Here is a 14227-nt window from a genome sequence, read left to right as displayed (position 1 = left end):
CAAAAACTAGGCGAAGACAAAAAAAAATACCCAACAAAAGGCTTGATTATATTAATTTTTTGAAAAAGAAACGTGAATGGTCAAAACACTCTGATCATAGAAAAGGACTGGAGTAAGAAAACACAATTGCAGACCTCATGAAAAAAAAAAGCCCAAAAGTGACTTACGACAAGAAATTACCGCTTCATTGCTGTCGGAGAAGAAGTTGAAGCCATTATACAAAGGTCATTTTGCCGAGAGAATGAAGGGTGAAGAAGTTTATACAGACCGCAACAAGAGACAGGATGACGATAATGCTAAGGACGAAAGAACTATGAGCACCTCTGCAGATGTTGATAAAGATATTAGTATACTAGGAGGAGCTGGAGTTTTTGGTTGATAGTACAAAGAACATTTGAGAAATAAGGAAACAACTAGTGAAAATGGTTGGAAAATCCATCAAGTACGTGGAATGTAGATTAATGTTGTTACACTTCTGTGGAAACACACACACACACACACACACATACACAACCCCCACAAAAAAAAACTGACCAAATTCCTCTAAACATCACGTGTGCCCAATTCTCAAATCAACGAACCTGGACAAAGTGTTCCACTACTTGTTGGGAGATGTGTGTGCTGGGGGAGGAGTGAGGGGAAGGAATATTTGAAGTTGTGTTGTGTAGATATTGGTGAATAAACATAAGCTGGCCAACTCTTGTCAGGCACACACGAAAGATAACATAACGAAATTATACTATGCATATCTATTATTCAATAATTGTTTTCTTAAAGTTAAGATTGAAGTCAATAAAAGAGGATGATATATATATATATATATATATATATATATATATATATATATATATATATATATATATATATATATATATATATATATATATATATATATATATATATATATGCTAATAACCACAAGGAGAAAGAAGAAACACGAAGTTCCCAAGCACTTTCGTGTAATCTACATCTTTCAGGGGTGAGCACAGGCCTCTGGAAGATAACACATTTAGGTAGCTAGAATCTGTAGCTTCTTTCCTTGTGTTATTATATATATATATATATATATATATATATATATATATATATATATATATATATATATATATATATATATAAAGAGAGAAAGAGTAAGAAAATAAGGAGTTGCTGCACAAGTAAGCCAACCGGCCTATTTTCTCAGGACTCTATATATATATATATATATATATATATATATATATATATATATATATATATATATATATATATATATATATATATATATATATATATATATATATGTGTGTGTGCAAGTAAATCACTGAAGGTGCGCGTGATCTAGGTATATGCTGATAACCACAAGGAAAGAAGAAAACACGAAGTTCCCAAGCGCTTTCGTGTAACTCATATCTTGAGGGGTGAGTACAGACTAAAGAGAAGTACAAAACAAGGTGTATATATACAGAGGAGGGTGAGACCAGGTCCACAATGGTCAGGTATTAGGTAATGACCCTACAAATCTTTAAATAGCACTGCAACGGTCGGTAGTCAGGTCAGAGGGTAAGGTGACCCAACCTTCTCACCTGGTTACAAATCTTCTTAATTACAAAATTGTCCAGTTTGTACATGCCATTACTCAAATTCATGTTGAATGCTTCGGTATGTTTAATGAGACTAGATTCTATGATGTTCCTACTATCAATTGAAATACAAGGTAATATTGAGGAGGCATTATCCCTCAAATGAACAAACAGAGCATTGGATTCCTGGCCTGTCCTAACACTATATTTATGTTGTTTAACTCTAGTTACAAGATCTTTACCTGTCTGGCCTAAGTAAAACATATTACATTCCTTACTAGGAACTTTATAAATGCAACCAATTGTGTTGTTGGGGGAGTTCTTGATTAACATTTGTTTAACAGTGCATGAGTTTTTAAATGCCACATTGACGTTCCAGGTTTTTAGTTGTAAAGGATTGTGTGAGAATTTTTTGTGAAATGGTAATATTAAGATATTCTTGTGGTCATGGGTGGGCTTGGGATGAGTTCTATAAAAAGTTTTCTTAGTAATGTTTAGGCATTTGTCTATGAAAGATCTAGGGTATTTAAGGTTTGAGCCAATATTATAGATATATTTATATTCCTCATCAATGAATTCCGGACTACAAATTCACAAAGCACGTAAAAATATTGTTGAAAATACTGACTGTTTGACTCTATTATGGTGGGCAGAATAATAATGAATGTATGAACACACATTAGTAGGTTTTCTATAAATACTGAACTTAAAAGTGTTACATATGCTGTGTATCACACAGTCTAGGAATGGCAATTTACAGTCTTGCTGTAATTCCACAGTGAATTTGATCAGGGGGCTAAGTTGTTAAGTTGTGGCAGGAAAGCTTTTAGGTCCTCATTACATGGCCAGAGACATAATTCATCATCAACATATTTAAACCAGACTGCTGAAGGTGGTAAAATATTACTTAATAGTTTCTTTTCAAAGAATTCCATATATAGGTTGCTTAATACAGGTGAGAGTGGATTACCCATTGCCATACCAAATTTTTGAGCATAATATTCTCCATTGAATTCAAATTTACAATCCTTAATACATAATTTGATGAGTTCGATGAAGTCGTCTTTCGAGACAGGCAATGAAATATTATCCACGGAATCTATGAGGAACTCCAGTAAATCATCAACTGGGACCTTTGTAAAGAGTGATGTTACCTCAAAACTGACCAGTTTAAAATCATACTTAATGTGTAAGTTATTGAGTTTATCAACCAGATCCATATTATTCTTTATATTTTAGTTAGAAATGTTGCCAACTAGGGGATTTAGTAAAGAAACTAACCATTTAGATATTTATAAGAGATTGACCCAACTGAGCTAATGATGGGTCTTGCTAAGTTATTAGGCTTGTGGGTCTTGATTACACCGTACATGTATGGCAGTGGAGGGGACGTTGAAGCAAGATGTTTAATGAGAGTAGATTTGCCTCTCAATGGAGACTTAAGTTTTTTGTTGAACTGGGTGTTAACTGTGTTGAGAGGATTATTTATGAGTTTAGAATATGTTGTAGTATCACATAAAAGGTTATTCATTTTAGAGATATAATCATCTTTGTTTAAAATCACTACTGTGTTGGCTTTATCTGCTTTAGTGACATGTAGATCCTTATTTTTCTTAAGGGCTTGGATTGCTTTGGTGAATCTTTCTGGACAGTTTGGAACACAAGGCTTCGACATAGATGCATACACAAAACCTTTACACATGTTCACTTCTTCACTTGTCAAATTACTGAATTTCTCCAAATTGCAAAATCCTCTTGCTATGTCAACACTGTCGACTCCCTTGTTAGAACCATCAAAACTTAAACCATAGCCGAGGGCACACAAGGTATCATTGTCTAGTTGTTTAGAGGAGAGATTCACTACACACACAAATATATATATATATATATATATATATATATATATATATATATATATATATATATATATATATATATATATATATATATATATATATATATATATATATATATATATTTATAGTTTGTTTGAGTGTGTGTGATGGCCGCAGTGTAGTTGAAGCAGAAACAGTTTTCAACAGAGGACTTATTGGTAAGACTTTTTTTCTTGGACTTAGATTATGAATATCCTGGGAACATGGCAAAGTCAAATACATATTATGGTCAACATTCTTGATCATAGAATTACCGCGTAAAAATTTCGTTACACAAACTCACACGTATCATAAGATCCACAAGATTCAGTTGAGCTACTACACATGTTATACAAGACTAGCTGCCCTGTCAGACCGAGCGCTTACCCTCGCCTCGCACTGATACATAACTACCACCGCAGCTTTAAGGGATAGAGTGAGTATTTGATTAACCCAGACTGCTCACAATTATTGACAGTGAGCCTTACCCTCATTTACTTAAAAGCCATCTCCAAATTAGTGAACTTCTCATCAGTGCTCGAGGTTCTTTAACCCCTTGTGTAAAGGAACTCTCTGCTGAATATAATCGTCTGGCGTTAGCCAAATAAAATATCAAATGTAGCATCCAGTCGTGAAGGAGTTACACAGTTTTCTATACAGTGGTTTCAAGCTTAAAGGTAAATATTCTAGGCTTAACTAGATTAAGTGGCATTGAAATGCATGGTAGTTTTGTTTAATGGTGACTATTGAATGATGTTAACTTTAATGGTCTCATAGTATGATCTGATCTATGTTCTTGAGGGTACTCTGCATGATAGTTTAATAAAAAAAATTGGCAATCATGAAAAATATCATGAAATGAAGGCTAGTTTTAGATGGTGAGGTGAGCATTGTCTTGTAAGGTGAGCATTGTGTGGTGAGGTGAGCGATGTGTGGTGAGGTGAGCGATGTGTGGTGAGGTGAGCGTTGTGTGGTGAGGTGAGCGTTGTGTGGTGAGGTGAGTGTTGTGTGGTAAGGTGAGCGTTGTGTGGTGAGGTGAGCGTTGTGTGGTGAGGTGAGCGCTCTGTGGTGAGGTGAGTGTTGTGTGGTGAGTGAAGCGTTGTGTGGTGAGTGAGCGTGGGTGTGTGAGTAAATTGAGCCTTGCTGTCTTATGGAACGAGCGTTGACATTAAGGTGGAGTGTGTGGTGGTGGAGCATTGTCTTGTAAGGTGAGCGTTGTGTGGTGGTGGAGGCGTTGTATTGGGGTGGGCGTTAGTGTGGTGTAGGCGTTGTGTGGTGAATTGAGCGTTGTGTGGTGGGTGAGGCGTTGTGGGGGTAAGTGAGCGTTGTGTAGTAAGGTGACACTGTCTTGTATAAGACAAACGTTAATGTGGTGCAGTGAGTGTTGTGTGGTGAAAGTGAAGCGTTAATGTGGTAAGTGGAAGTGTTGTGTGTTAATGGTAGGCGTTGTGTGGGTAGGGTGAGCGTTGTGTGTGGTGAGGTGAGTGTTGTGTGGTGAGGTGAGCGTTGTGTTGTGAGGTGAGTGTTGTGTGGTGAGGTGAGCGTTGTGTTGTGAGGTGAGTGTTGTGTGGTGAGGTGAGCGTTGTGTGGTGAGGTAAGCGTTGTGTGGTGAGGTGAGCGTTGTGTGGTGTGGTGAGCGTTGTGTGGTGAGGTGAGCGTTGTGTTGTGAGGTGAGCGTTGTATTGTGAGGTGAGTGTTGTGTGGTAAGACTAGTGTTGGTGGTAAGACGAGTGTTGTGTGGTAATTTTAAAGTATGTACAGTGCCAGAACAGATTTTCAGTCGCCGAGTTTTCAAGTATTAGGAAGATTTGGTTTTATTGGCTTGTGCTGTAACCTATTCAGTTTCTCGAGTGCTTGAGTGAACAATTCTCTGCTTGTAGCTTGTGTCATTCTTGTAAAATACCTTCTTTAAAAATTCACAACTTTGGAGCTGTGAAGATCTTTCGTTGTCAATTTTGTAAGTTTTGTCTTCTAACGTTGTATATTAAATAATTTGGGAGCATCAACACCTGCCTTCCTTCAAAGGCCACCTACCATTCCAGGGTCTCATTCTGCCAACACCACAAACCGCTGACGCCGCTTCAGATTCCCCCCCCCCCCCTCTCTCCCCGTACTTTCTTCCTATTTCCCTCCACACTTCCTCTTCCCGAGTCTTCCACTTCCTCCTTCCCACCTCCTATCCCTCCCACCGGCCACAAAAGCCACATCCTCTTGGCGGAAAAGCGACAAGAGCGATAATTGGCTGGTGGTCGGCGGGTGGCAGTCACAATAGTGACCCAGGATAGGAGGGGGACGCGCCACTTGCCTTGTCTTTAATACGTTCCCTAGTTTTGTTTTTGAATTATAGTGATAATCTATCTTGCGTACACAGAAGTTGTTATAAAAACATAGATCAAAGAAATGAACCTTATAACAAACATAAAACTCGCGAATATTTATACTTAAAAGAAGATGGACCAATTTGTTCTCACACTTACGCAGGGGTACTGGATGAGTTTTTTTTTTTAAGACCTGAAATTTTATTTTACGTCCTCAGATATTTAACTGAACGTTTTTGTGCTCTTGTCCGCGTGAGTAAGGAAGGCAGGTGTTACGTAAGTGTTTCACTAATGTTACTCTAGCCCAGGTATTTTTTATCTAGATGGATAAGATTTTGTTTGTTTTTGTTTAACCACAAAAGTCATGGGTTGTAGATTAAAGGTAAATTTTGTCTACGTGTATGTGCTCTCTGAAATCTTAGGTCCAAACTCTATCTTTTTGTGACGCTTGATATTTGAGATATGGTAAAAATGTCTTTTTACGTTTTTCGTGACCAACTTTCGATCAATTTTATCATAACAAAAACAAGCCTCAGGAAATCCATTATGAAAGTTTGCGGGCAATATCCCTTCACACACACACACACACACACACATGCGCGTGTGCGCAATATCAATAATGCTAAAAAAATTATACCCCCACACACACACACAGATGGAGCAACAGCGTGTAGACTATCGTGTCCTGGGAGGTTGGGGAGCTCTGACCGTGGATGGTGTTGGGGGTGTGAGGCTGTGGCGCGCCTTAGACCGTGAAGGTGGTGGTGGGGGGGTGGGTGTTGCACGGGTGGTGGCTGTGGATGAAGGCCACCCCTCTCTCTCCTCCACCGCCACACTCACCATCACTCTTGACGATGTCAACGACTGTCCTCCGCGGCTCCTGCCCCCGACCCTCCTCCACGTGACTGAGGGCGCTCCTGCCTCCCTCTTGGGTCTTCTTACCGCAACTGACGACGACATGTGGGCGCTGGGCCACGGCCCCCCCTTCGTCTTTACCCTGGCGCCCAGCAACCCCTCTCACGTTCTTAACACCCTCAACATCAATTACCTTCCAAGTGAGTACCAACCACGCCCACCTCATCACCATCTATTACAGTAGGTGCCAAATGAGTACTAACACAGGTTATAATTTTCAGAATCTGGAAACTCTCTGATTCTGGTTATTGTATTCAAAATGTGGACATTATAAGCTAAAAGAATTTATCTCCCTTTGAGTGATATAGTACACTACAATACCTCAAAGTCATTGATAATATCAATTGGTTTCAGTAAGACCGATGAGATCATAAATACTAACTATATTTTCATCTCGTGGGCGGCTGTTCCCTTACGTGTATCGCATAATAACTGCATATATGCGATATTTTTTTTATTCACTTTGCCTATTGGCTCCAATCGATAATAGTATCTACCAGTATCATTAGTGTGGAGGCTCATGCCAAAGAAGCATTAATTGCCCATGAAGCTGCGTTCCAGCATATATGTGAACATGTCGAGAAGCAGATCATCCAAGCATGTAATGTCGAACGAATCACAATGTTACGAGATATATATCTTCAGTACCTGCAAAGTCACCATTCACAGTTTTACAATCCAGATTACAAAACATGTAAACTCAAGCAAAGTTAATCAACCATTTTGGTTGCTCTGTTGAATTCTGGCAACCAAACCACAGCAGTGAATTGGAGTATTCGTCCAACATTGCACAAGGTAAGGCAGTAGACTGGGTAGAGGCTGCATTCGAAGCTGCTGCCTCAGACTCAAGGATCCTTGAAGAAGCAGCACTCATTTTGAGGAGAGAAGTGCAAGACCATGCAAAGTCATTTGAGCTGCCATGGCCACCACCTCCTGGTCACACCTTACGTGACCAAACTCCGCCCCAACATTTGTTGCGCTTTATACAGTCCCTTCTGTCTGGAGAGAAACAGTTATCAGACCAAAAGCAGAGAGTGGCAACCTCACTGTCACATGACATAATGTATGCAATCACTAATGGACAATGGATGACCTCCAAGCATAGTATGCTTGGTGTATCTCTGTGGCATCTGACAGGGCAAGCAGAAGTTATCACCCTTCTCAACCGGTTTGGGCACAGTGTCTCCTATACAAAAGTGCTGGAAATAGTAACTGCTGTATATCTAAGTGATCTAAGTGTGAAAGACCATACTGGCCCTCTCCCCCCATACAAAGTAACACTCAACAATTTGGTCCATTTCTGTTTTGACAATTTCGACCTCACTGAAGAGACACCATCTGTACGAGACACTACACACAGTACACATGGGTTGATATTGCAGGAGAAGCTTGCCATAGAAGGCATGGAGGAGCCAATTTGGGAGACAGTCAGTATCCCGAAGACCAAAGCAAGATCAGCTCCACGTGAACAGAAAGGCCTACATCCATGTTATGTAAAGAAGAAGCCTGAACCACCAAAAATAAATATACCCTTGGATATAAGTGACGACGTGATTGTGGCAGCTCAGTCTGATACGCTGTGGATACTGTGTCGTCGAATGTCAAGTGTCCCCTTACAAATAGTGCCTGGATGGAAAGTTTGGATGTCCTGAACTGGAGTCAGAGGCGTGGAGGTTCTTACAACTATGAAGTATTTGCCACCAATAAACGCGCCAATCACTGTGAACAGCACGATTCATGAATGCCTCGTACAAGCACAATCCATAGCGAAAGTTTTGCACCAAAGTTGGACAATCATTACCTTTGATTTAGCTGCTACAATGATAGCCTACAAGAGGACATGGCAATATGGAGATAAGATTCAGAAGGTGTTCAACCGACTAGGTATATCTTGCACTATGTGTGCCTACTTTGGTGTAATATTCAAGTACATGGAAGGCAGTGGCTGGAACAGATCATCATTCAAGCAAATCTGTGTGCTAGTGGGTTCATCACAAAGGTCCTGGAAAGAAAACTTTATAATCGAAGGTTGTATGTACTGAAGACTTTGCTGGAGGCCCTTGAGCGACTTCTCATTGAGCAGTTTGAGAGTGCAAAGGGCAGTGTCCCTGACAGCCCTGTCAGTCATCCTCCAAGCACTGGCCCGTCAGCCCACACGTGAGAACATCAAGAACCTCAAGAATACTCTGACCATATAAGTTGATGCTGATAGATCCATCATTTATCCAAACATTCAGTCAGTTGGGTGAAAAATAGGTGGTGTCTGAAGAGGACCAGGGTGTATTGGAGCAATTCACAATAGTGTAGTCTCACTGTTTATCTGGAACATCGGTTTTTGTCCATTTTCATGACTAATGTGTAAACGTGCTGGTTTTATTTTCTTAACGTTTTGATTAGTTATAGGATTGTAGATGAAACCACAGATTTTTAGTTCATATATTAGTACAATTACTGCATATCGTTAATTCATAAAGATGTAAAGTAATAGCCAATGGAGCCGCCATTGTTGCAGAGCAACGTGTACAGTATCATGTGAAAGGTCAATTATTGTCCACAGTGCCCCACTGTCTGCTGTCTCACTTGGTATCATCATTTTACCTTAAGTCTTCTATCTGTTCAGTTTGTGGCTTTATCCGTTTGTCTGTCTAATAACATCATTGTGTTTAAAGCAGTAACTGGTCTTGGGGAAATTTACACAGATGAAACCAAAGAGCTAAACTGAGTGACCACCTTACCCTGGCTCCACTTAACCACTTTACTCCATTTGGCCTCATACTCCAGTTACCACCATACTCCATTAGCCACCACCTTACTCCATTACCATCTTACTCCATTTCCACCTTACCCCAGTTACCATATTTCTCCTTTAACTAAAATTGAAATCCCGTCATGGCTCGCTCGGTGAACCTCATTTCATTTAGTTTTTCAACACTGTTTCGGGTTTTTTGGGGGAAGTGTTCCAACCCGAGATCCTGATTTGCCATCTTTGGAAAATCTGTCTTTTTTTTCTCTCTCACTGTAGAGAAGGTGCAGATTAATTAGTTTTTCTTCTGATGACTAAAGTTACTAAAACATTTATCATCGTTGCCTCATACAGCATAGTTTCTGTTTGTTCTGGTTAGATTAATAAACGCTTCCATTTACCAAATTCATGGAACCTTAATCTAAATTTTGATAACTTCATAAACCCCTCACTTAAATGGTTCTCTAAATACCGTATAATAATAAAGAAAGAAATTACCCAACTATATAAAAATAGACCGGATTTTGCACAAAATCGAACCATAATATTAGATGTCAATATGAGACGCAAAAACTTTTTGAAGGTAATGTGCACATAAATTAAAGAGAGGCTTAATATCACTGATCCCTTAATGAAAAATAGCCTTAATCCCCAAAAAGCTCTATATCCAATGATTCCAAGAACATCGTTGTCAGACTTGGTTGAATTGGTATCAAGGATATTTAATGGAATCATTTAGGAGTTAAAGGATCAGTGGCAAAGGCTATTCTGGGAGACAATAGATGACGAAACAATAAGTTTGGATATTTTAAATTTCTAAAAGAAATTAATGAAATTGAAAGATAATGATAGGAACCTTAAATGTGATGAAATTGGAAGATTTGCGTTGGACGTTTTGGCATTGCAAAACTAAATGCCCTTATCACTATGGAAGAATATGCTAAGTGTAAAGGGGGGTCGTATGAATGTCAATATCGCGGATGTATTGTACAACAACTGATTGATGTAATTAATAAATGAAGTACTGATTTTTACATAATATATATATATATATATATATATATATATATATATATATATATATATATATATATATATATATATATATATATATATATATATATATATATATATATATATATATATATATGTGTGTGTGTGTGTGTGTGCTCATTAAACAACACTAATTCAAACATTGCAGGGGCGGATCCAGGAATACCAAAAGGGGGGTCCATATATAGGGCATGTGCACTTGATATTTGGAAATATTCTGAAGTCAATAGTAATTACATTTTACTATACAAAAATGCCTGAAGACAATACTGCCCCTGCATTGTGTTTTCTCTTTGCCTTTTATTGGACGTGTTCATAGTGCTCAAAATATTTAAGTCATACCTCGTCATTTGAAAGTTATCTACAAAGAACTATTAATTACCTTAAAAAAACGCGATAGAATACAGACAGTCGGATGAGCGGCAGCCCTGCATACGTTTGTGATATGTTGGTGCTGCAGGTGTGTATGTGTGTGTTACCATTCGCTGCTCAACCGACACACCGATGTGGGTGTCCTCACTACCCAGCAGGTCCCTCAGCACCCAGAACTGACCCACCTCAGCTATCCTCTATTCCATGATGAGGTAGCTACTGCCATAAATAACAAAGCCTCCGGGCCTAATGAAATCACAGCCGAGGTGTATAAAACAGGAGGTTCTCTATTTACCAGCCGTCTCCACTCTCCTGGAGAATATGATTATGAGAGGAGGAGGAAATCCCCAAGATCTTAAGAAGTTGTTGTAGGTTATTGGTGTGATGGTGGATATTAGGCGATGATTTTAACTTGAATATTATTTTTTGACCCCCTCGTTACAGCGTCACTGACCTGTTTCACTCATTAAAGTATTTCATCTTTCTCTCTAGAACAAAACTCTCCCTCCCTTTCTTCCTCGTTGAACACAAGTCTCTCTCTCTCCCTTTCTTTCCCTCGTTTAAGAATTACTCCTCGTGTTAAAGAACTGGTCTCTTCCTCTCGTTAGGGCACTATTTCTTTTTCGTTAAAGCACAGTATGACTTTTCAGTGAATACTACAAAACAATTTGTGAAATAATTAGGTCAGTTTAATTTAAATATCGCTCTTCATGATATTATTTATGTAGTTCTTGCCAAGAACAACAAATATCTAGCAATTAGGAAGGAGACGGAACTGAAAAAAAAACGAGTTGTAATAAAATAAAAGACTATAATATGTAAATTGTTTTCTCATCCTCATACATAATGATAGTGACTTGAATGGTACCAAATTTAGGGTAGCGGTTTCGATGACTCGTTAAAATATCGTGTACTTGTAGTGTGTTAGCGTTGTTGGCTGGCACACGAACAATGTTAGCTAGTATGAAGAAACGTGTGGTTCGCCAGCCAAAAATGATGCACTTCGCTGTTTACTTCTATCCCTTAACTTTTATTTTCACATTTGTTTCATATAATCAGATTTCTGTAAACAGTATTTTATTAAGATCCGTAAGAGACAGACGCAAAAAAATGAATTACCAGGGTATTTTTGTGCAGTATATATTGAATCCTTTAATATATAATAAAAATCATAAAGTTCCTGAATGTTGTTTTTTCTGGTTTTGTATATTTTATGTTGTCTACGTTTGTAATTAACTTCACACCCTATAGCTCATGACCTTCAGCCATCATAATAGACATATTTACAGGAAATGTAAGTTCTATTTTCAAACAAGATTTTACTTTGATAATACAGTAGGCTCTCGCCAATAACGTTGAACAGGTGCCTGAAAAACACCGTTATTAGCGAAAACGTTATTTGTGTGACATTAAAAGTACATGTAAAAAGGGTTTATTGGTGCCGCTGCCACAAGAATTTCACCCATTTTTTCCCCTTGAAGCCCTCCTAACACTTTTTGTTAGCTGAAATAAAAAGAATTGCTATTCAATCATCAAAATAAAGAGTTTGAGTAATATAACACTTAGTTCTTGAGGTGCTTGGTGTGATGATTGTTCCATATCTGAGGGCCGCTAACACTTGCACTGTCCTTCAATCTACAGGCTAACCATTTCACAAGAAAATGCTCTGTTATCACTAACAACCCGTTTCTATCGCCTTTATCATTCATAGCTCGCCTCGCATTTCCATCACTACCGAAATATTTTTAGCCAGCACAATACTCTTCTTGGTCTCCTCTAAGTTCCTCTTAATATTTCGCACTGTAGACTCAGGACAGTTCAATTTCCTCACTTTAAAAGTTCCCAGTCATTCAGGTGGCAAATCACTCCCTCCACCACCTCCCCTAGCCTCCACAGGCAAAAATGCGGAAGCCATTATTGATCACTGACCCTAACAACCACTGGTTATAGTGGCGAAAATCTCGCACGTTGGCGCAGCGCTGTATTCCACTGAGCGTGTGTGACAGTGAGAGTGAGGCGGAGTGGACAACTATGTCATCAACATGGCGGCAAACAAATGCTATCATTGATGCGCTCGGACGCTTCCCGCGAAATTTCCGTTATTCAAGAGAATCCAGACGTTATTATCGAAAATGGGTATCTATTGTAACTTACCGTTATTGTCGAAAACGTTATTGTGGAAGTCGTTATTGGCGAGAGCCTACTATGTAAAATTTGTGAATTGCTAATCTTTTCATGCGGTGAAGTCTACCTTCTGAGTGAGTACAGATTGTGTGACATGTTGTCCTACCGCTGAATAATTTCATAGCGTGTAGTACGAATGTGTGCCATAGCCTATAACATTTATGTATATATGTAAATTGTAAAATTTTAAATAAAATATAAAAAATATGCAACAAGTTATACTGCCCAGAAGCTTCTGGTTTTGTTACAAATAATATAAATTCCAAAGACAAATAAGTCATGTCTATTTTTTCTTCAGTGTCAGCTTATATACCACTGTATGTATATATGTGGACAGGTTTAGACAGTGGGCGCGGTGGAGCTCAGGTTTGGACGATGGGGCCATTGGATAGAGAGGAGCACCGTCAGCTGGCAGCCGAGATAGTGGTGACAGATGCTGGTGGACTGGCTGCTACTCACCCTATCACCATTATTGTTGATGACATTAATGACAACCCCATGAGACCTGGTTTCAAGACCGTCCACCTGTGGAAGACTCAGGTCAGTCTTTGATAACGCTCTGTTATTTTATTACGTCAGCATTTGGTAATTATTCGTTTTATCACACCCTCGATTTTTTTCAGGAGATGTTTGATTTCTAATGTATTTTGATGTGTTTTGTTCAGATCTGACATTTTCCATAGGATATAAGTCGTTTTTGAAAAGGGGTAATAATTCATGACTAACCCACAGCCGAAATTGCTAGAAAACGATTTTAAAAACTATGGATTTTCACTGTTTTTTACAGTGGACACTTGTAGTTTGTGCAAATGTGTTGAAAATGGTTATTTCTAAAATAAACGTAACTTAACCTTTGTGGGTATGAAAAACAGACCTAATCAACCTAGCTAAAGAACTTACTATATGGTTTAATTTGAGGCTTTTTCTGGACTTGAAATCATGCGACCGGACCGCATCGGCGCTTATGCTGTCCGGGTAACTCTGAATCGGAGGATTTTCTTTAAACAGTTCAGGACTGTTTCCTAAGTCAACATACTGTATTGTGGGGTATGGGATGTTTGGTTCACACTCAGGATGGGATGGAGAAAGGAAACTCACAATGTGCTCTCTGTATACATGTTGTATTGGATGTACAATGCAGCTTGGTGCTGGGAAGGCAGCATGGTTACAAGCGTGATGTAGAGAGAGCTGGTTGGTGAGGATGCT

General features: G+C 38.8%; 1 protein-coding gene across 1 annotated transcript; it reads left to right on the top strand.

Annotated features, from left to right (window-relative positions):
- Positions 1–6409: 6409 nt before the first annotated feature.
- LOC121854465 (neural-cadherin-like) lies at positions 6410–13692 on the top strand. The gene is made up of 3 exons (XM_042349141.1): positions 6410–6809; positions 13359–13561; positions 13687–13692. Exons 1-3 carry the CDS (start codon positions 6410–6412, stop codon positions 13690–13692), a joined length of 609 nt encoding a protein of 202 aa, XP_042205075.1.
- Positions 13693–14227: the final 535 nt, after the last annotated feature.

Source organism: Homarus americanus, unplaced genomic scaffold (genome assembly GCF_018991925.1).
Source record: "Homarus americanus isolate GMGI-L3 unplaced genomic scaffold, GMGI_Hamer_2.0 scaffold53225, whole genome shotgun sequence".
Lineage (NCBI taxonomy): Eukaryota > Metazoa > Arthropoda > Malacostraca > Decapoda > Nephropidae > Homarus > Homarus americanus.
The sequence above is the reverse complement of the archived record's forward strand: the minus strand, read 5'-3'. Positions and strand labels throughout refer to the sequence as shown.